This window comes from Thalassophryne amazonica, chromosome 20 (assembly GCF_902500255.1).
Source record: "Thalassophryne amazonica chromosome 20, fThaAma1.1, whole genome shotgun sequence".
Lineage (NCBI taxonomy): Eukaryota > Metazoa > Chordata > Actinopteri > Batrachoidiformes > Batrachoididae > Thalassophryne > Thalassophryne amazonica.
Window position 1 is genome coordinate 18,791,104 of NC_047122.1, and position 24,261 is coordinate 18,815,364.

At 41.3% G+C, this 24,261-nt stretch overlaps 1 protein-coding gene across 1 annotated transcript in view; it reads right to left on the bottom strand.

Moving 5' to 3' along the window:
* Positions 1–24,261, bottom strand: part of LOC117502473 — an 87,152-nt gene that overhangs the window by 46,860 nt on the left and 16,031 nt on the right. Inside the window, exons 2-7 of the mRNA XM_034161528.1 lie at positions 18,367–18,422; positions 17,985–18,005; positions 10,790–11,062; positions 4,734–4,821; positions 4,371–4,597; positions 1,465–1,752 (exon numbers count right to left, since the gene is read on the bottom strand). Coding sequence (XP_034017419.1) covers positions 1,465–1,752; positions 4,371–4,597; positions 4,734–4,821; positions 10,790–11,062; positions 17,985–18,005; positions 18,367–18,412 — 943 coding nt within the window. The 5' untranslated portion in view covers positions 18,413–18,422. The remainder of the gene's footprint in view (positions 1–1,464; positions 1,753–4,370; positions 4,598–4,733; positions 4,822–10,789; positions 11,063–17,984; positions 18,006–18,366; positions 18,423–24,261) is intronic.

Genomic DNA, 24,261 nt, shown 5'->3' on the forward strand with positions numbered 1-24,261 from the left:
CACGCGGAGACGGTGGCCACCTGGGGGACTCGGGACCTGGCGGCTCCAGTATCCTTCGGGTTCGGTGGCGGAGGAAATTGTGTGGTTCCGGTTCTTCTCTAGACGGACGTCTCCTATCGTCGAGCCTGCCCACACGACACCTTTATCCATTGACTTTGTATTTATTCTATAATCTGCTGTGTGTGGTTGTGACATTCACAACAGTAAAGTGTTCAAATTTAACTCCTTCTATTGTCCGTTCATTTACGCCCCCTGTTGTGGGTCCGTGTCACTACACTTTCACAACACTTCATGCTAAACTGGAAATTCTGTGAGCAGAACCCACATCAATACTTTCGGATGATAGTTTAAATTAATCCATCTCGGCATCGTCGTCGCTACACCACTTTCTCTCGCTCTCAACTGACAGCGCCATTATTGACATCTGCACAGCAGCACCCGCGGTCAGGGCACGGCGCAATACATCAAATGTGAAACAGTCGAATATTTTGCCACCGTCGACACGATATTTTATGGTCTGAAATCTCAGACGATTAACCAATCAGATTTGTGGAAAAATTCTAATTGGAATATAATATGATTTTCAAGGTCACTCTTGATAAAAGGGTGGAGTCAGAATATATATATTTTTATTTTATTGAATGATAATTCATTTTATAAATTAATTTTCACAAAGCGTGCAGGATTAGGATGATTAAAGTTATTTCTCATCTACTGCTTCTTCAGGTTAACATAGTGGTTTAATTATTTTTTCATTATATATGTTTTCTTATTTACCAACATTTTGATAAATTTTTTGTGAAAATATGAATTGTTGAGCAGGTCTTTGAGAAACCTCAACAAAGTACTTGCTCTATCTGGCAACATGGGTGGGTCCAGGGGTGGCCTTGAGTGGCACAGGCCATGCATGGAGTTTGATTTGCCACCCCACATACCACCGTGTCAATTTAAACTACTACAGCTCTTGGAGAAATTCTGTTGTACTTTCATTAATTCCACTGTACCTGCATTAATGGTAACAGTCCACCAGGTGGACATATTCTATTTCAACATCCTTGAGACACTAGATGGTCATTCTGTTGCTTATAGTAGTAGATGACTGGCTATCAGCCCAGTCAGAGGCGGGACTTAGATTGAACTCTTTCGTGAGAAACTTGTCAAGCTCATGTGATGTGCATGCGTTCATCTGCGTGGTCGTGCTTCATCCCACCCCTGCCGCAATCAGTGCCCACCCCAGTCAAATAATCCTGGATGTGCCCCTGTCCAGCACATTATTCCAGACCATGAAAAGAATCTACAGCTGGTTTGAGTTTTGGGAGTCAAACAATCTGACAAAGTCGTCATAGTTAACGATGATCGCAGTCTCTAGAAGTTTGTTCAGAGCTCGGCATGAAAAATAATGGTCATGTGATCAGCAGCATTAGCTGTTGAATGTGGATTATTTGATCATGTTTGTTTTATCACCTTCCACTTCGACGTAAACATGAGCCACAGCAAACCCGGTCAGGTCTGTCACTTTGAAGACACCAGTGTCTGCCATGTTGACCTTCTTCACAATGAGCTCTGCCCCCTCTACAGTTAGCCTGCCCTCCAGCTGGGCAAGCAGGGGGACCACCAGGACCCCCTGGTCGAGGACAGCTTGATCCTGGGTGTCAGATTTGGACCTGTAGACGACGCTGACGTGGGAGTGATGCAGGTAGAGTTTCATCTTCAGGGTTTCTCCATAAGACAGCTGGATGAAGTTCTGGTGCTCTGCAAAGAAAAAGAGTTAAGTTCAAATAAATGCATCAAGTGAACTCAGAGTAAAATACTTTGGGTCATCAGAATAAACTCTTGGGATTGGATCACTGTAGCTGCTGTATTTTCCGGAGTATAAGTCGCACCTTTAATTTGGGATGTTTGTGCATTGTTGTAGTGTACTTTCTATTATTGCCATTTATTCTTTCATTATTAGAGTTTAATTTGTTTTGTGATTTAATTCCTGAGAAAGTCTGATATGCACAGTAATTATAGTTATTCTTACTAACAACAAATGTGTGGTTTGTATGCAAGTTGCACCAGTTTCAGCAATTATGCCTTTTTAATAAGTCATTAATCCTTCTACTATCATTCAGTATTATTCCTGCACATATCACAAAAATGTAATCTGAAAATACCAGAAATGTGATCATCTTTATGCATAATTTGACACAACTGAACATGTAACCTCAAGGTAAAAGCCCCAGAATTTAAATGTGCACTAGGACATTGACCTATAGGAAACCACGGGTTCTAGATGTTGTCATTTGTACCATGTACGGAGGACAGCTGACTTTTGGGGAAAATATATTTACAGTTATATTACATTTTTTTAAGTATTTACATAGAAAAATTTCTTGGGTTTTATGAAAGTCTTTATTGAAGGTTTAATCTGTTTTCAGTTGTGTTCAATTTTCTAAAATGATTTCAAAGATGGCTAACCTTGACCTATTTTAAGAGGTTGAAAGGTCACATTCTTTCTACACACTCTTTCATTCATTAGGCCCCATAAAAAATATTAGTTTATCATCCCGCCCGCATGCCGAAATCAGCCTGCATCAATTTATATTGGTGCTACTGCATGAGACCAACTGCATGGACACCAGCAGCTCTACCTCCAGTTGCGCCTCTAGCCACCAGTCTGTAAATCTCCTGAAGTTCGCAGATGGTGCAACCCTCATCTGACATAATTTCTGATGGGGAGGAGTCTGCCTACAGATGGGAGATTGATCATCTGGTGTCCTGGTGCAAAGAGAACAATCTGGAGCGCAATGCCCTCAAGATAGTGGAGATGGTTGTTGACTTCAGAAAGAACTCAGTCCCAGCCAAACCCATCACCCTGTGTGACTACCCAGTTGCCATTGTAGAGTCCTTCCACTACCTGGAGATCACCATCACCCAGGACCTCAAGTGGGACCTGAACATCAGCTCTCTCATCATAAGAGCACAACAGAGGATGTACTTTCTGCAGCAGATGAGGAAGTTCATCATCTCCTCCATCACTGTCTGGTACACTGCTGTTAAGGACAGGAGCAGACTGCAGCATATTATCCACACAGCAGAGAAGGTGATCAACTGCAGTCTGCCATCCCTACAGGACCTGTACACCTCCAGGGTCCTGAGGCAAACAAGGAAGATAGTGACTGATCCCTCTCACCCAGGACACAAACTTTTTGTCACCCTCCCCTCTGGCAGACGACTGAGCTCCATCAGGACTAAAACCTCAAGACACAAAAACAGCTTCTTTCCATCTTCAGCTAAACTTATAAATAATGCCAGAGACTCCCATTTATCCCCCCCCCCCCCCCACTCCCACAAAGTACAGACTGATCATCCCTGCACTGTTCATCTATATGCCCGCACAGCCCCATTCCACTATATCTATTTGACAGTAAACTTAGCTTTGCCCATTTGTCTGTTTGGCTCCTTTACTTCTTACAGAAGTATTTTTTCCTTTTCTTTTTATTGTTGTTTATGCACCAGTGACACCAGATTAAATTCTGTGTATGTGAGAACTTGGCAATCAATTTGATTCCGAGTTGGCCAAGTGAAACTATATCCTGTGTTTCCTATTTTTATGCTTATACGGCCGAGAGTACTTTAGCATTGCGTTCTGTATTTTTCAGTTGGAAGAATAGCATATCTGAGTGAGTCAACAGTCAAGTTTAAAGGGTAGTTAACTGTGATTTTATTTTTTCTCCCTTTTGGTAACCAAATGACTGTCTTTTAATTTGATTAGCATAAGTGACGTGAAAATGTTGATTTTGAGTTTTTTATTCTTGTTTTAGTTTATCGGTCGGTTGAATAAATGAGTTCCTATGAGTTCATATTGTTTCTGTTTTGATCTGATGTTAGACGCCAAGTGTTTTATGGTGATAAAGTTATGGTAAAAGGATAACACCATCCCAATTTAATTTCACAGAAAAATCATTACAGGGCATTCTTTCAAAGGGTGACAGGAGACAAATAAGCAATTAGGTCAAAGCTAGCGAATCCAGGGGGCTGTATCCAAAAGACAGGATACCACTGAAAGCGCTACCTACAAAAATGTACAGTTTTATTTTATATCCATGTCTTGACATTTTACTGTGATGAAGACTTTGTAAATGTGTGGACCTAAAGTGATAAATAAATCAATAATGACGACGATGATGAATCAGTATTATTTTAGCCACAGTTGATGATTTAAGCCCTGCGTTCAATCAGCAAACCAAATGTGCAAAATGTGTAAAATATATATGAAGTCCTGCTTAAACGTCTCTTACAGGAATAAAAAGGATGCAGTGCATCACCGGCACTGATGGCCGTGTCTGTTAAATCTGAGCGGATGCAGTGCAGCACGCGTCTCTCACCTCGGACGTTCAGACAGTTCCTCCTCCTGACTTTGCCATCACGGTCCAGCACTGTGAAGCTCCCCTCATCTGTCATCCTGACTGAGTTCAGCGCCACACGTTTCTCGGAAACACTGAGACGTCCCACGTACTCCTCTGCGGTCACCTCTGTCTGGTTGTACAGCACCACAGCCGGAGGTTCTGTCATGTGCTGAATGTCGGTCTGGTTGGACTGGACCAAACTGGGCCTTAAAATAATTAAGAACTCGATGTCAGAGGAGCCACACACCTGAGATGAAGTCTGCCCCAAACATCAGAGCAGCAACAGTTTCATGAATTTCCTGAATTGTGAGGCTTTTTGTGTTGTTCTTTGACCGTCAGCACCTGAACTCCAGTGTGATGGGACTCTGGATGTGGTTGAGAGAAATGTGATAGGTTTCTCCGTACTTCACCACTTCCTCCACAGCACAGTCTGATCAACAGGAAAAAAGACAATAAATAAACAGGAAGAGTATTTTATTGAAGGTTTTGGCTGCAACCTACTTTTAAGTATGTCACAAAGGTCACAGAGGTCACAAAGTTCACAAAGCACTCACATGCAAATTCATCCAAGATTTGGTCCAGAGAGCATGTGTAAGATCTGGAAGCACTGAGGAGTTATCATGCTATAACAGGCTATTAAAATGAGGATGCAGGGGTCACAGAGGTCACAAGGGTCGTGCAGCTCTCATACGCAAATTCATCCAGTATTTTTGTCCAGAGTGCAGACAGCATATGTGTCTGATATAAAAGCAATACCTGGAAGCAGTAATGATTTATTGCAGTGACAAGTGGTGAGATGGATGCACAGATGGATGCAAACCATTTTAATGCCCCCCTTCCAAAGGGCGGGGGACCAAGAAAATTATTTATGCTACAAATTACAAGAATGTTTCAGTGGATTTAATAAGTTGCACATCATCCGACACTCCGACAGTATGTTTTTCACAGCACGATAAAAGTCATCCTAAAAAAATAAATCACTAAATATAAAAAAGAAAGTTATAAAACTGTCCTTAACTTTAATGTTACATATTGTAACCTTTGTTTGAGTGATTTGGCCGTCACACATCTCGTCAACGACTCGCACCTGAGGCTCATGTGCGGCTCATCAGGAGTGGATTACTTAAACTCCGGCTTTGAGCTCAGTCAGGACCGGATTCTACACGTTGACTCTCCATGAGCAATCCATGACCTTGACCTCGCCAGAATCTCATCGTGAAGTCTGGGCTTTCCACTACTCATGTCAAGGTAACCTGGCCTCCTTTAATTTCCATATTAGAGCTCACTGATCTTTTGGTGTTTCCAGACGCCTTCCTGCACATCTTCCATGTTGCATGCTCCTGGCTTCCACACCATCTTCTGCACCACGTCACTTTGGAACTCATCTGCTCTCTGCCTCAGAGCACATAGCTCTGCCAACGTTCAGCTAAGTTCCTGCATGTCTATGAGATCACGTTCTCACGCTGCTCCTGATTGTGACTGTGCATGACCAAGAACTGCTTCCAAGAACTATATTCAAGAACTATTTCCAAGAACTGTGACAAAAACTGTATGAACTCTGATATTGAACCACTAAGAACTTTCCAAGTCGTTTCTAAAGTCAAGCCCTGCTTAACTGGAACTGCATCACAAGATGAACAGCACCTGACCTCTGAAGATATTCATGAACTGTGAATGATTTCTGAACAGTGAACCTCATTTCCTAGACTGTGAACCTTATTTCCAGAACTGTGAACATTCCTGTTTTGAGCCTTCTGTGAACTGTCTTATTAAAGGCTTCAGTGTTACGAGTGCAATCACTCACCTCTCCTCTCCTACAATCTCCTAGTTCCTGTTCTCTCATCTGTGTGTCCCACCTGGCCCTGGCTCCAATTCCATATACTCCAGGATTTCAGTTCTCTTTCAAGACTGGCTCAGGAACCTGCAGCTCCCTAATTTCCACCTCTATGAGCGGTCTGACTCTCCACTCTGCAGACACCCCCAATGCAGCAATATTTATTTATTTATTGTAAATAAATCTCTTTTCTTTCACAACCAGTTCTGTTCCTTGCTCCCAGCGTTTGAGTTCATCGCTTGTAACGGTTCGGTCCCGTCCTGACCTCTAACCGTAACAGTCAGGAGAAATTCCGTCCTTCCGTACGTCCGTCTGGCAAACTTGCATATGTTAAAACTCCAGAGACAATAGAACCCTTGATATGAATAGAGGGAAAGGATGAATTGCATCGATTGGGGAGAACAGAGAGTAACGTGGTTTTAGCAGTGTTGAAGGTCACAATCCGCTTACTCTAAGTCAGAAGAGAGATCGCCAGCCAAGGACTGATCATTGTGGCTTCTGGAAGTTCAGCCATAAAGTATTGTATCATCAGTATAGATACTGACAAACAATCTAATGATATGATCAGGAAAGTCATTTATGAATATCATGAACAAGGTAAATCCAAGAAGAGATCCCTATGGAACACCTGCATTAATATTGTGAGACTCAGAGGTCTGACCATTCATCACAAACTTCCAGAATCTAGCAGTCAGGAAAGACTTGACAGTAGCGCTACTCGAAAACACATGAATTACAAATCAGGATTGGCCCAACAGAGGGTCACCCCTTTAAATCTGGTCTACTTGAGGTTTCTTCCTCAAATCCTCAGAGGGAGTTTTTTCCATACTGCTGTCGCCTGTGTGCTTGCTCTGGGGGTTGGTAGGGTTGGACCTTGCTTGTGTGAAGCGCCTTAAGGCAATTTTGTTGTGATCTGGTGCTATATAAATGAAATAAATTGAAATCAATTTGTTGGATCTCCAGCACACAGAAAGCCACCCTTCACATAAGCATGAATCCCATGACCATGGCAATTCATGGGATTGGATTTAGTAATGAATGGGCAATATCCAGCAATTTTGATGTCCTCAGAAACCAATGGATTGAGGCCTGTTTCAGACAGAAAAACGAAGTCAGATTTGATCCCCTGATGATGAGTTTCAATTTTTGGAAAGTTGGTACGTAGACCTCTCATGCTGGCAAAGGAGATCAAGAAATAGGGGTCTACATTATTGGTAGTTTGAGAGGGATTTCATCGATTGGTAGGCAAGTTCAACATGATAAACTGTAATCATGATGTAAGGAAAAAGATCAGTTGGAGATTCATAAAATTGGTGAGTAGTAAAAGTAAACAAGCTCATCTGGTAAAAAGCACTGCTGTAGCAATACAGCAGTGCTTTCAATAGCAATATGGCATCAAGAGGCCCCACCAGAAACTACTGCAAGGTCCAGAACACATTCACTAAATCGCATTACAGCAACCCCAATATTATACACTGCTGATAGGAGAGCCTCCTTGGTAGGTAATCCAAGGTTCAGCAGGTCCATTTCTCTCAAGCAGATAACGTCATTCCTGGAAATGCTTACCTCCTGCACTCTTATTGGAGAACCAGATTAACCACAAACCAAACAAAAAAATAATACAAGGTCACTGATATTCACAGAAATGAGCCCGAAAGCAGCATACCTCCTCCCTAGGTCAAAAAACATCACACTACAGAGACAAGCTCCTGAGGGTGAGGACTAAACTGACCTACTGCAGGAGTGGGGGGGAGTAAGAGGCTTCCCAGAGACAGACTGGAGGGTCCATCACCTAAACCCCAATGAGATTTGGTTAGTTGTATATGTTTTCCTTTGTCTGGGATGTCATGTACAAAGCATGCTTATGCACAAAAACCTGGCGTACGTCCGTCTCCACGCCAACATTTAGATGTCTCAAAAGTGATATGACCGTGGAAATGTGTGGTGCGTCACGCAAATATCCTGGCTGGCGTACGTACGTTTCTACAGCTATTTTTCCACTGCAGGCACGTAGAGGTAATTCTGGGAAACGTTAATAGTGTGAAAACAAGAAGATATCAGAGTCGTGTGCACACCAGAGACACAGTAATGAACAATTAACGCACCCACATGTTTGCAATTATATGGATGGATATAAAACCATGCGCAAAGTGATGCAGAGGACTACAACAGTGGCTGTTGTAGTCCCAACATTAAAGTGCCATTTGCAGCAAGAGCCGGTTTCCATGTGATCAGAGCTATTGACTGCACACGTATTCACTTTATATGTGATGTGCAAATGCACATCAGACTGGTTGGTGGCTGGTATGGTGCACGATGGCAGCTGTTTGCTGTGTAAATAGTGTGTTTGTGTAACAGATCCAAACGTAAACCAGCACGGCCACATTTGGGCATGTGCACATTCAAATATGCTTTTTATTATTATTATTATTATTAGGGATGTCCCGATCAAGTTTTTTGGCCTGATCCGATTCCGAGTCATCTAATTTTGAGTATCTGCCGATACCGAGTCCTAATCCGATACTTTAAAAAACTGAATGAAATTATCTAATCTGAAATAACAGGTGGTTTTAATTTACAGATGAAAGGTTTCTAAAAAAAACATTTATTGATTTAGCTATTTTAATTACAAGTGTTCTAAACTTTTTTAAACAGTAATCAGAAATTTTGAGGTAACAAACAACAACAAAAAACATTTCCAAGGATTTTTCTTCAGACAACTGCTCTATAAATGAGCAGTCCTGTGACACGTTTCTGTTTTGTACAGATCAGTGGTTTCTGCACCCATCTGTTTTGTACAGATCAGTGGTTTCTGCCACTAGTCTTCCGTGTTTTGGCCCAACGCGTCGTTCCTATTGGACGTCGTTCCTATTGGACGTCGTTCCTATACGTCACAGCTCAGAGCGTCGAAAGTTATATTGGGTTGAACTTGTGTTTTTTCTTTTGTTCAATAAAAAAAAGATTGGGTTGAACTTTGACTGCGTCAGCCTGCCGACAAGCGGCAATACGCGCTCCCGTCAGAAGCGTCGCTTTAGCTCAGTTTTTGATGCAACGCTTCTGACACATCTAAAAAGCAATGTGTCTCATTGAAGATAATGCTTTTTAGACCGATTCTTGACACCTCTGACGCTTCCGACGCGTGAAAGGCCCATTAATCTGCAATAATGAGCTTGAAATAGCTCTGATCAAAATAATGAGGATAAAATCTATATCGGATTCCTGATCGGGATGCAACGTCCGATTTTGATCAAGTCTGAAACCACGTGATCGGGCCCAATTTCCGATCACATGATCGGATCGAGACATCCCTAATTATTATTGTCTTTTTTGTTTTTGCTTGATGGTGAGCTACAGAGCTTCTTAACAGGCTTCCTGTGTTCAGTATTTGTCAATAAACACATGTGTAAGTTATGATATCACCAGGGTTGGGAAGGATTACTTTGAAATGTAATCCAAAAGTAATCAGATTACAAGTAATCCAAATGTATGTACATACATACATGTAATCCACATGTATTCTTTCAAAGTAATCCTACCCAACCTTGGATATCACACGGTCAGTGGAGGCGCACCTCACCTTTTTAAACTCACAGCTGTCGGGCTCCCCCCACTCACGGTCTGTAGGTTCCACGAACATTTTTCCAGTTTCATGATTAATCCATTTAACAGCGTAATGAATAAACTGCCCTGCGTGTCTCCACGTAATTTCCAGTCATCTATAGTATATTTTCTTTTCTGTGTTCATGTTGTCTGATGTGACGTTGTGGGGAATCCCTGCTCCAAGGGCTTATTTACATGAAATTGCATATTTAAATAAGGCGTGGCCAGGGAGGAGTTAGGTTCCACGCTCAAATGCACCTTCAGTGGGATGTACAAACGGAACGTGTGTGGATCCATGCCTACGCACACTTTGATACATATGAATATTTTTGTGCTTACGCAAGTTTCTGGGTTTTGGCATACGCCATGTTTTAGCAGGAAATCCATGCAAGTCTTTGTGCATGAGGCCCCTGCTGTTTTTTCTTTATTTTTGACACAATCAGTTGGCGGATTATAAACCTAGGCTCAGAGGGATCCATCTATCCTCATCAAGGAAGAGATGCTGTGCCAGATCCCAACATAGTATTTCTATCCACATAAAAAAAAACATAAAAGCATGATGGCCATTGACAGGTCTTGTTTTTTTGTCTTGCTGTGTGTCATGCCACTCTCCTAACCAGCATAAACGCTAGTTGGGGAGCCGTTTAGATGCCGACCAACCCCACTATGCAGCAGGTTGTACTGGGTTACAAAGTTACCAGTAGCCGGATCAATACAGACCCTGAACTGACTGTAAAGAGATATTCCATTTCAAGAACCTTAAACACAACAATGACCATTCTGTTGCTTATAACAGTAGATGTCTTTTCTCTGTAACTTTTTTCCACTTTCAAGTGTCACATCACCAGAACTCTACAATCTGCACCATTTAACTGCATTTTCACAGTTTTTTAGACAAGTGGCATTAAAATCACATCAATTCCATGTTGGAAAATGTCCCTCGCTTCCTCTGCAGGTAACTTACCCCTGACATTGAGGATCAGCTGCTCGACCATGTTGGGGTTGTTGTTGTTCTTGATCACGTATATGCCTTCATCCTCTTCCTGGACATTGTCCAGCACCAAGTGGCCAAGAGAATTCAGGTAACACCGCGGGTTCACCACCAAGCCCGACTGGAGCAGAACCACCTCAGAGGAAGGATTGCTCCTGGATTTGAACACAACCTCGCTAAACCTCCCCGACGGGATATTGATGTGGATGTCCTCACCAAAGAACGCCGTCCTGTGCTCTTTTTTCACTAGAAGAAATAATTGAGATGGACACGTGGAACAAAATTTTTTTTCTCCAGAGCCTTCACTGGCTATGAACAACAAGAACAATAAACATATGGCTTAAAAAACAGACAATTTTCTAAATTGTATTTATACTGGGTACACTTTGTAACACCTTACTGACAATGATTTTTTAAAAAACAACATTCAAACTATAAATAAAATAAATCTAATTATTCCCTCTGACTGAAGCATTTTATGACCAAAAACAAAATATTATTTCAAATATTTAACAGCACTTCAGTCATTTTCCCCACAGTTCAACCTAATTTTTTCTTTAAGTAAAATTAAAACCATTACTACAGTTTCCAAAAAAAATAAATAAATAAAAAATTATGGGTCTGAACCATTAACCACAGAGGCTGAAAAGAAAGATGATTTAGACCATCAACAGCTTTTTTTCACCATTTTGTCCAGCAAATGTCTGAACACACACACACACAAACACACACAAATTACAATATAAATATCAATTGATTTGCCCAAAGGGCATCTTCACATTTCTTCCACAAAATCCAATTAGTTTTTATTAAACCAATTTAAATATACGTCTAGAAATAAAAAAACTGATACATACTTTTAAAAAATTGATAAATACAACCGCATTGTGAATAAGTAGTTTAAACTGAATTACAATTACTTATCTGAAAAAATTCCTTTTAAAGACAAACCAGATTATCTCAAGCAAACTAACAAATGAAAAAGTTTTACATTTTGTTCTATAAAGATTTTAATATACAGCTGCTTAAAACCACAAAAAGTGAAGTAGACGCTTAAAAGTGTTTACAATGAGTTATCTGAAACCAAATTCTTTTTAAAACCACTTTCAAACCACACCAGATTATCGTGAACATAATAAAGAGAAAAAAAATCAAAGTTTACCATTTTCTTTGAACATACTTTAACACAATGCTGTTTAAAACAGGGTGAAAGTTGTGTAGAAGTTTAAATTGATTTAAAATGTGTTATTTAAAAAAAAAAAACACTTTTCTTAAAAACCAAACCAGATTATCTTAAATGAAACTAAGAGAAAACAAACCCAAAGGGTTTGCATTTATTTAATAAAGATACAGCAGGTAAAATAAGTTTAACACGTCACCATTTTTCTCAGTAAATATATTTCTAAAGGTGCTATTGACATGACCTTTTCACCAGATGTCGGTAACAACCTAAGTAATCCACACATACAAAGAAATCAAACCATAGATGTCCATAAATTATGTGTGATCATATGAAATGACACAGGAAAAAAGTATTTAACACGTAAAGAAAGGTTAGGTGCCAAAAAATACATAAAAAGCCAAGACACCAGCTGAAATCTATCAGTAATTAGAAAGCAATCCTGCCCCTTGTCAGTGCAATTTAATATCAGCTGGTTCAGTCTCAAGTGATGGCCTTTTAAAAGGTGTCACACAAGCAACATCTCATGATGGGTAAAAGCAAAGAGCACTCGCAAGATCTTCACAACCTTATTGTTGCAAAACATACTGATGTGCATGGCTCTCCCTAAGCAACCGGGTTGTTACATTCTCAGCTCCATCATGACGATTTTCAAGTTTAGAGTGTTCACTCTGTTTTCTCAGATAATTTTGCTTAAATTTATTAAAATTCATCGGTTTGCAGCCACACAGAGTGATTTCTCTTGTCTCAATTGATTTCCCGTGTAAGCTCATACAGCAGGCATCTCCTGATGATTCAACATGCAAGACTCATCCGTCACTGGTCTGGTTAATTGTCAGTCAAAAAGCGCTGTTATTGGAGGAATCTCATAAAGCAGGCATCTCACAGTGGTTCAGCATGCAACACTCGCATGTCATTGGTGTGTTTAACCGCCACGCACTGAAAAAAAAGCTCTGCTATTGGTGGAATATCCGACATCTTGCAAATGTTTAACAGGCTGAGCAATATTCCCACAGGGAACGTTCACAAACACCTTTAACTGACTGTGTTCGCATAAATTGTGTGGACGCGCAAGCGGGAAACAAAGCCTGTGGATCACAGGATGATTTTGTTTGTTTTTTGTTTGTCATTTGTCTCCTTGGTGTTTCTTCTGGCTTTTTCCCTGTTCACACTTTATTCATTTTTGAGTTCCACAATAGTTTTCTGCTTTTTGTTGATGGATTTAGTTTTAGTCATCATTTAGTTCTTGCTGTCATTTGTGCACTGCTTGCTTTCTTATTTTGCTCTTAGTCTTCATTTTTCTACTGTGTCTCTTTGGACTTGTTCTGTTGGGTTTCTGTACAGGTCCTCTGTTTTACACTATGTTCACGTTTTAATTCCATGTTGGTTTTCTGCTTTTTATTTTTGATTCAGCTTTGGGTTTTGCTTCGTGTTTTGTTACAGTTGATTACCGTGGCCTCTTTAATTATGCTCAGTCTGTTCAGCAATTTTTTCCACTGTTGCTTTTTGTGCCCTTACGTTCAACAGCTATTTTTGTATTAAGTGGTTTTGTCACTTTTCTTCTTCTTGGTTATGTTTCAGTTATGCTCATGTGTGTTGTCTCTTGACCTTTGACCCTGCCACACCTGTCCTATATTTTGTCATTAGTTTGAGTTGTAATTAAGTAGCAGCTGGTTCACTGATCTTTTGCTGGTTCCTCACGTTTGACCCCGTGCTCATGTTGTTCACATAAGTACCTTGACCCTTGTTGTACCTCCTTTGTGGCTGTAGTTAGTTCTGTGTTTTCTCTTTGTTTTGTCTGGAGTTGTTTTTCTATCTCACCTGTTTGGACTGATACTCCCTTCTGGAACATTAAAACCTCTTGTTTTGCACTACCCCTTTGTCATTTTTGCTGCATGCAAACTGGGTTAATTCAGACTTTGTTAAAACTGCAACACATGCAAGTTTATTTTATTTATTAATTTATTTATGGGCAAGTAAAATCTCTTTTCTCACAGATGTCTTTCCTAGTCTCCTCTGCCCATTAAGTTGCAGGAAATGGCTTCCACTGGTATTTTAAAAAGACAAAGTGCTACAGCTTCTTCAATTGTAAATAATGCTCTAAATTTCTGGGGAGAGCCCCGGGTGGCATTGGTTTCTAAACTTCTGAATGTTCCAGTGAGCACTGTTGGGGCTATAATCTGGAAGTGGAAAGAAAAACACTTCACCATAAACCGGCCATGACCAGGTACTCCTTGCAAGATTTCTGACAGAGCAGTGAAAAGAATTATCAGAAGAGTTGTCCAAGAGCCAAGTGGAGAGCAACTAAACAATTGTTTCACAGAAAACAAGGGCCCTTAGTGATTTTTTTCCCAGACAGGATGGGACTGGAAAATTTATTTACTAAATAAATTTCAGTTACCATGTTCAATACGTTTTCCCTGTGTCATTCCATTTTATTACACACAACTTAATTTCTGGATTAATTGGGTTGTTACCAACATCTGGTGAAAATTTAATGTCTGTAGGACCTTTAGAAATATATTTACTGAGAAAATGGTGACGTGTTCAATACTTATTTTATCCGCTGTACAATATAATAGAAAGCTTTTATTATCATTGTACAGGAACAAAAAAATGTTGCAAGCACAACACAATTGCAAGGGCTGCTTCCAGGTGTTTTAGTAAAAACAATAAAAATACAGTGCATACACTTAAAATCACATAAAAGTGAAGTACAAATTTAAAAGTGTTTAAAGTGAGTTACCTAAAATCTAATACTTTTTAAAACCACACCAGGTTATCAAACATATTTTAACAGATTGTAATATGATGCTGTTTAAAACAAAATAAAAGTGGTGCAAAAGTTTAAAATTGATTTAAAATGAGTAATTTAAAACAAACATTTAAAAGAAAACAAACAAAACTGAAAAAGTACAGACTGTCACATTTGGCAAGAGAAAACCTATTCAAATGTGGCATTTTATTAACCCTTTCATGCACAGTGATCACTACAGTGGACAGCTATTCAACAGCTGTTTTCTTGTATATGCATGGGTTTAGTTGTTACAACCCCTGGCAATAATTATGGAATCACCGGCCTCGGAGGATGTTCATTCAGTTGTTTAATTTTGTAGAAAAAAAGCAGATCATGGACATGACACAAAACTAAAGTCATTTCAAATGGCAACTTTCTGGCTTTAAGAAACACTATAAGAAATCAGGAAAAAAATTGTGGCAGTCAGTAACGGTTACTTTTTTAGACCAAGCAGAGGGAAAAAAATATGGACTCACTCAATTCTGAGGAATAAATTATGGAATCACCCTGTAAATTTTCATCCCCAAAACTAACACCTGCATCAAATCAGATCTGCTCATTAGTCTGCATCTAAAAGGAGTGATCACACCAAATGAGGAACGAATGGGAGGAAACTGGAGTCAACGTCTGTGACCGAACTGTAAGAAACCGCCTAAAGGAAATGGGATTTACATACAGAAAAGCTAAACGAAAGTCATCATTAACACCTAAACAGAAAAAACAAGATTACAATGGGCTAAGGAAAAGCAATCATGGACTGTGGATGACTGGATGAAAGTCATATTCAGTGATGAATCTCGAATCTGCATTGGGCAAGGTGATAATGCTGTAACTTTTGTTTGGTGCCGTTCCAATGAAATTTATAAAGATGACTGCCTGAAGAGAACATGTAAATTTCCACAGTCATTGATGATATGGGGCTGCATGTCAGGTAAAGGCACTGGGGAGATGGCTGTCATTACATCATCAATAAATGCACAAGTTTACGTTGATATTTTGGACACTTTTCTTATCCCATCAATTGAAAGGATGTTTGGGGATGATGAAATCATTTTTCAAGATGATAATGCATCTTGCCATAGAGCAAAAACTGTGAAAACATTCCTTGCAAAAAGACACATAGGGTCAATGTCATGGCCTGCAAATAGTCCAGATCTTAATCCAACTGAAAATCTTTGGTGGAAGTTGAAGAAAATGGTCCATGACAAGGCTCCAACCTGCAAAGCTGATCTGGCAACAGCAATCAGAGAAAGTTGGAGCCAGATTGATGAAGAGTACTGTTTGTCACTCATTAAGTCCATGCCTCAGAGTCTGCAAGCTGTTATAAAAGCCAGAGGTGGTGCAACAAAATACTAGTGATGTGTTGGAGTGTTCTTTTGTTTTTCATGATTCCATAATTTTTTCCTCAGAATTGAGTGATTCCATATTTTTTTCCCTCTGCTTGGTCTAAAAAGTAACCGTTACTGACTGCCACAATTTGTTTTCCTGATTTCTTATAGTGTTTCTTAAAGCCAGAAAGTTGCCATTTGAAATGACTTTAGTTTTGTGTCATGTCTGTGATCTGCTTTTTTTCTACAAAATTAAACAACTGAATGAACATCCTCCGAGGCCGGTGATTCCATAATTTTTGCCAGGGGTTGTATAGTTACATATTAGAAAACACAGTGGATGCTTGCGCACCATTCTATACATTGCCACCTAATGGCAAGTCGTGGTAAGTGCAATTTTTTAATGCAAAACCAAGATGGCTGACAGGAAGCCAGAAATGCTGACTGCTCAAGGAATATCTTGTAAATTTTTCTACAGCAGGACACCCCTACAGGTAAAAAAAAATATGCTAGCATCAAATAACATCTAAGGATTAATATAACTGTTAAAATTTGCAAATGTTTATTTTGTATTGGGGGAAATTTGCAATTAATCACATGTCCATTAAATTGGACACTATGCATGTAGGCATCTTGTATTGTCAGTCAATGTGCTGCCAGTCTTAATATATATGTGCTAACTTTGCTGTCCTTGATAAACCTGGTCTGATGTTAAATTTTGGGGGGTAAAACATTTGGTGTTATTATGATGCAAATTAATGTTTGTTCATAGTTTTCATACAATATATAATTTCTGTTACTGTTTTCTTAAAGGCAAAGGCTATACGCCCAACCATTGGGCAGATAAGTCATACATTGAACATTACATGCACAACCATTGGACAGATAAATATGTCTTACCTTATTCGCCCAACCGTTGGGCAGATAGGTCATACATTGAACGTTACATACACAACCGTTGGGCAGATAAATATGTCTTATCTTATTCGCCCAACCGTGATCGTGTATTTGACACGTTTTGTGCATCTAAACTACGTTTTTTTACACCACTTTTTGCAACGTATGTTTGACACATTTAATGGCGCCGTCTTTAATTACTGCGAAAACACCACAATGGATGAAAGCAGACAAACTTCCTAAGCATTTTGAATAGAAGCCTGTTAACGACAATGAAACAGTTTTTGAACAAAATGTTGCTTGTTGGCTGTAAGATGGTGTTAGTTTGACACTGTTCCCTGGGTGTGATGAGCCAAACAGAACCACTTTAGATCACAGCTCCTCTGCGGGCTGCGAACCCTCCCGCAGCCAGTGAGAAAATATCTGCCTTTTTTCCCACCCGCGTTGAAACCGGAAGTGAGCTTACAAGCGCCCTCATTGGTCGGTTGTGGTTGGGCGTATATGCTCGCGAATTTACTTTATTGACCCAACGGTTGGACGTATAGCCACTCTGTTTCTTAAATACAAATTTCTGTGGTTCAAAGACCAAACGCATGGTGTCTAGGAGAGTGGACAAGAAAAATTTCAATTGCACAGGTAATTTCATGCCTAAAGAGAAATAAAAACACCTTGGAAAAAATTATTGAATGAGGGTCTCATAATTCATGCATGAAAGGGTTACATTTATACTTTCTAAACTTCTAAGTTCATAGTTTAATAACTAACAAGTCTCCCCTGCATTCCCCAACAACCGATTAATCGGTGAATCTGTTTTGTTTGTTTTTTTGTTTTTTTTCTGTACTGCATTCCTGACAGCTTTTGTGATTTTCGGTCTATTTATGGGATTGTGTAGGCAGGTTCACTTCTTTCTACACACATTACAGACAATCACGCTCACTTTCAGCCCAAACCGCCGTGTGACTTTACCTTTCAAAGATCCCGATACAGCTGAGAAAGAAAAGGAGGAGATGAGTTTATTTTTTAAATAATGCATCTTTTTTTAGTTGTTTCATGTTCTGTAAATAAGTATTTTGTTAACATCTACAGAAAAACAGCACCAGTGTTTGAAATGCAAATGCTTCACAAAACTACCACTAAAAATAAACAGGCTGTAAATATCACCTTATGTGTAAAAAAAAAAAAAAAAAAAGGGGGGGGGGTAAATAAGCGGTGGTTAAACAGATCACAAAGTGTTATTTTGTTATTTTACATGGAATCTTCAATCAAATAAAGTCTTTAACGGCGATTTCTTTATCCAAATAGCTCCCAAAGCGACTGATTGATTACGTTTGTGTGTGTTTGTGCTTACCGGCACAAAGGAGGGCACAAAGCGCTGCCACAATAATCGCTTTCATGGTGAGATCTCTGAAGAAAATATACAAGAAAGAAAGCTTTTTATAGCATCAAAAGCCACCAAAATTACACATTTGCTGCATGTTTATGGCATCAACATATGGTAAGTAATCTGACAAATGCATATTTATCTTAACGTTCTTCTGACAGATTTTAAATAAAAATAAATGTCCAACTTTGTAGAGGAATTTGATCTTTAATTAAAAAATGTCAGTCTTGTCTTGTCAGTCAATGTGCTGTCAGTCTTAAACTGAAAACTGAGGTCTTCTTCCTCCTGGTTTGCAAGGGACAATGAGCTCTTCAGGTACTAAAGGCAAACCGCACCAGCACAACCTGACAAGGAAAATTACAGCTCTGCAATAAAGCATAAAGTGACGTTTTATCCATAAAATGTCCTTTCCCACTGTGACGTTAAGTGCTCAATCAGCTCTGCAACCTCAGCACGTAACCAGAAAAAAAGAGAAGAAGAAAGGAGTGAAGGGAAAAAATGAAATGGACCTGAGCCAGCTGGCTGCAGGAGACTCTAACCTTTGACATGTCTGCACCCTCTGGACTAAACACGTGTGTAGCTGCAGAGAGACTGAAGTGGACAGAAGGAGACGAGACTCTTTCAGACATGCCAACAAGCTGATGACAGATGTCCCAAAACAACAACAACACTCTGATGCCAGCGTACCAGCTCTGAAAATGTAAACCCAAAGACAAAAAGTCTGCTCTGCTTTCAAACTGCATACGGGAACATGTTTGTGGACAGAATAATCTGAGGAATGCAGCTTCTATGAGAAATAAATTATTAATGCAATTCAACACAGTTTATGTACATTTTCATCCTGCTCTGCTCAGGCAATGCAAGGACTGGATGTTGAACTACATGTTTGATTGGGTGTTGGACTAGATGTTGGACCGAGTGCTGGACTAGGTGTTGGACTGGGTATTGAACTAGATGTCTGAATGGGTGATGGACTGAGTGCTAGACTAAGGGTTTAATTGGGTGTTGGAATAGAAGTGTGATTGGGTGATGGACTAGGTGTTTAATTGGGTGTTGGAATAGAAGTGTGACTGGGTGTTGGACAGCGTGTTTGATTGGGTGTTGGACTGCGTGTTTGATTGGGTGTTGGACTGCGTGTTTGATTGGGTGTTGGAATAGAAGTGTGACTGGGTGTTGGACTGCGTGTTTGATTGGGTGTTGGACTGGGTATTGAACTAGATGTTTGAATGGGTGATGGACTGAGTGCTAGACTAAGGGTTTAATTGGGTGTTGGAATAGAAGTGTGATTGGGTGATGGACTAGGTGTTTAATTGGGTGTTGGAATAGAAGTGTGACTGGGTGTTGGACAGCGTGTTTGATTGGGTGTTGGACAGCGTGTTTGATTGGGTGTTGGACTGCGTGTTTGATTGGGTGTTGGAATAGAAGTGTGACTGGGTGTTGGACTGCGTGTTTGATTGGGTGTTGGACTGGGTATTGAACTAGATGTTTGAATGGGTGATGGACTGAGTGCTAGACTAAGGGTTTAATTGGGTGTTGGAATAGAAGTGTGATTGGGTGATGGACTAGGTGTTTAATTGGGTGTTGGAATAGAAGTGTGACTGGGTGTTGGACAGCGTGTTTGATTGGGTGTTGGACAGCGTGTTTGATTGGGTGTTGGACTGCGTGTTTGATTGGGTGTTGGAATAGAAGTGTGATTGGGTGATGGACTAGGTGTTTAATTGGGTGTTGGAATAGAAGTGTGACTGGGTGTTGGACAGCGTGTTTGATTGGGTGTTGGACTGCGTGTTTGATTGGGTGTTGGAATAGAAGTGTGACTGGGTATTGAACTAGATGTTTGAATGGGTGATAGACTGAGTGCTAGACTAAGGGTTTAATTGGGTGTTGGAATAGAAGTGTGACTGGGTGTTGGACTAGGTGTTTAATTGGGTGTTGGAATAGAAGTGTGACTGGGTGGTGGACTGCGTGTTTGATTGGGTGTTGGACTGCGTGTTTGATTGGGTGTTGGAATAGAAGTGTGACTGGGTGTTGGACTGCGTGTTTGATTGGGTGTTGGACTGCGTGTTTGATTGGGTGTTGAGAACAGCATCTTTGGTGCTTTTGTAAGTGGCAAAACCTTGACTTCCGGATGATGCTGCGACCTTTGCGGAAGTGGTTGCTGCACTTGAGAAGCTGAGTGAGGAATCAGAGGGTGTGGGTTTGCAATTTTCCTGGATCTGGACTAAGATCCAGGGCCCGTATCCGCGAAGCAACTCAAAGCCTTCTCAAAGAGCTCCTAACTTAGCCTAAAATTTCCTGGCAAGGAATCTTACCCTAAGAGAGATCCAAGAGGTGTCTGAGCAAGGAGGGGAAAAAAGTCATCTTTGTAAGGTGCGGGGTTGACCCCATTGCTAGGTATGATGCAGTCCTCTAAGAGCTGTGACTGGTTGTCACAGAAAAGGAAGGAGACAAAAAAAAACAAATGCGCTCCACGCACCTAGTTATGAATGGACAGCAAAATCAACCGATCATATACCCTAAACTGTATTAAGAAATGTGTAATTGTGAGGATAACCTAATGTCTTGATAAAGCTCAGCAAAAGTAAATGATTTGTTAAACAGATTGAAAATGTTTGAATATACGTCATTCACATCCCGAATATCTATATATTAAAAGTGCATGTGCATACCTGTGTGTGCATGCAGGAGTTAAAGTCAATTGTAAGTACAAAATCTAATTGTAAATACATTAAAAATGCACGCATAACACAAGGAAGTGACACCACTTTATCTGCATTTATTTATTTGTCTGTCTGTAACATGTTGGTTATATTAATTAGCTTATTGTTATGTTTACTCTCCATGCTGGTAGTTGCACCCAAGCGGCGAGTGTGAGAAGCGTTGGTACGTGTTGTAATCCAAAGCGAGAGCAGAGATTGTAGCACACAAGCAAAGTTGTTCTCAAACAGCTGGGTTTAGGCTACATGCTGCTGACACCGCTTACTTTTGATATTTATAATTGTATGAATGTTAAAAAGTTTGGAATAGAATAAAATGCCCTTCATTATCATTATACAAAATGTACAATGACATTGGAAAGCGCTTCTCCTTTATCAGTGCAAACAGATAAAGTAAAAACAAAAAAAGTATAAATAGGTATAACATTCTACAGGACAGTGCAATGGCGATCTCTATGTACAAATATAAGAATATATATTTATTTATAATATATTTTTATTTATATATAAACACATATATAATATGAGTGAAGCACCGTGCAGTGGCGCGAAGCTCGCTCATATTACGGGGCGTCCTAAACAGGAAGTGCCAATTTTCAAATCCACAGTAAAACAGGAAATGTTCAAATGTCAAACACTTCCTGGATTGACAGACGAGATCCCATGGAATCTCACGGGAGCTCAGTGGCAAGCTCACACTCAAACAGGAAGTGCCAAATTTTCACTCAGAGTAAAACAGGAAATGTTCAAATGTCAAACACTTCCTGGATTGACAGACAAGATCCCCCCCAGACGCTGAAAGGTTTCAGTCATGCTAATGCCCCCAAGAACCATTTTACTGAAAAAAGTCTGAAGGACCTAAATGACATGTTGAGATGCTGATGAGCTTCACTCATTCATGTCCGCGACATATGCATATTATAGAGTGGTATATAAAAGTTTGGGCACACCTGATGATTTCCATGATTTTCCTTTATAAATCATTGGTTGTATGAATCAGCAATTTCAGTTAAATATATCATGCAGCAGACAAACACAGAGATATTTGAGAAGTGAATTGAAGTTTATAGGATTCACAGAAAGTGTGCAATAATTCTTTAAACAAAATTAGTCAGGTGCATAAATTTGGGCACCCCAACAGAACAAATAGATCAATATTTAGTAGATCCTCCTTTTGCAGAAATAACAGCCTCTAAACACTTCCTATAGCTTCCAATGAGAGTCTGGATTCTGGATGAAGGTATTTTGGACCATTCTTCTTTACAAAACATCTCCAGTTCATTCAGGTTTGTTGGTTTCAGAGCATGGACATCCCGCTTAAGATCGCACCTGTTGTGAAAGTGTAGGAACACGGACCCACAACAGAGGGCGTAAAAGAACGGGCAATGGATAAGCCAAACAGTAACAATTTAATGTTGTAAATTGTGCACAACGGAATACAGACAACAATCAGTTTGGGACTACAGTCAATTACACGTTGGGTGACGTGTGGGCAGGCTTGAGGATAGGAGACGCCCGTCCAGAACCGAGCCGGATCCCACACGGCCCTCACTGCCAACGGACCTGAAGAACACTGGAGCCGCCAAGTCCTGGGTCCCCAGGTGGTCACCGTCTTCAGCTGTCAGACCTGGTACTGCTGGCAGAGAACAGAAACAGCACAGGTGAGTGTGAGTACGCACACTCAGTAATCCCACAGTCTGTGTTCAGTAAGGAGGGAGCACCTCCACCTCCAATCACACACTCGTACAGCTCCTTGTGAAACCACTTATCTGGTTGGGGTGTGAGGCGAAGCCGTCGCAGTCCACACCAAACGCCAATACAGCAGACAAGGACACGTCACAGGAAAACGGCTGTAAATGAGATCAGACTCTTGTTCAGTTTAAGCAGAGAAATTACCTCCTAGGTAGCTGATTTCTCGGCGAGGAGGTGGAGTTGCAGTCTGGCCTTTATGGTGATGGTGATGAGTTGACTGAGTGACAGCTGGTGCTGATGAAGAGTGACAGCTGTCACTCCCAGTGGCTCCGGCGCCCTCTCGTGCTTGAAGCCCGCACTCCAAGCAGGGCGCCATCTGGTGGTGGTGGGCCAGCAGTACCTCCTCTTCAGCGGCCCACACAACAGGACCCCCCCCTCAACGGGCGCCTCCTGGCGCCCGACCAGGCTTGTCCGGGTGCCGCCGGTAGAAGTCGGCCAGGAGGGCTGGGTCCAGGATGAAGCTCCTCTTCACCCAGGAGCGAACTTCGGGTCTATATCCCTCCCAGTCCACCAAATACTGGAACCCCCGGCCCTTTCGACGGACATCCAGGAGCCTGCGCACGGTCCAGGCAGGCTCTCCATCTATGATCCGGGCAGGAGGCGGCGCCGGTCTGGGGGTGCAGAGAGCGGATGTGTGGTAGGGTTTGATCTGTGAAACATGGAACACTGGATGAATCCGCAGTGAAGCTGGTAGCTTCAGCTTCACTGCGGCCGGACTGAGGACTTTGAGTATGGTAAAGGGTCCTATGTACCTGTCCTTGAGCTTCTGGGATTCCACCTGCAGGGGGATGTCCTTTGTGGATAGCCAAACCTCCTGCCAGGGCTGGTATGCAGGGGCCGGGGAACGCCGGCGGTCTGCATGGGCCTTAGCCCTCGTCCGGGCTCTGAGCAGGGCAGAGCGGGCGGTACGCCACACCCGACGGCGCTTCCTCAGATGGGCCTGGACCGAGGGCACCCCGACCTCTCCCTCCACTAGCGGAAACAATGGGGGCTGGTACCCCAAACACACCTCAAATGGGGAGAGGCCGGTGGCAGATGAAACTTGGCTATTATGAGCGTACTCGATCCAGGCCAGATGGTCACTCCAGGCCATCGGGTGCGCGGAGGGCCTGCTCCAGTTCCTGGTTCGTCCGCTCTGCCTGCCCGTTCGTCTGGGGGTGGTACCCAGACGAGAGACTTACGGTGGCCTCCAGTTCCCTGCAGAAACTCCTCCAGACCTGGGAGGAGAACTGAGGACCACGATCCGAGACAATGTCCGATGGAATCCCATGCAGACGCACGACATGGTGGACCAGGAGGTCTGCAGTCTCCTGGGCCGTCGGGAGCTTCGGGAGGGCCACGAAATGGGCCGCCTTGGAGAACCGGTCCACTATCGTGAGGATGGTAGTCATGCCCT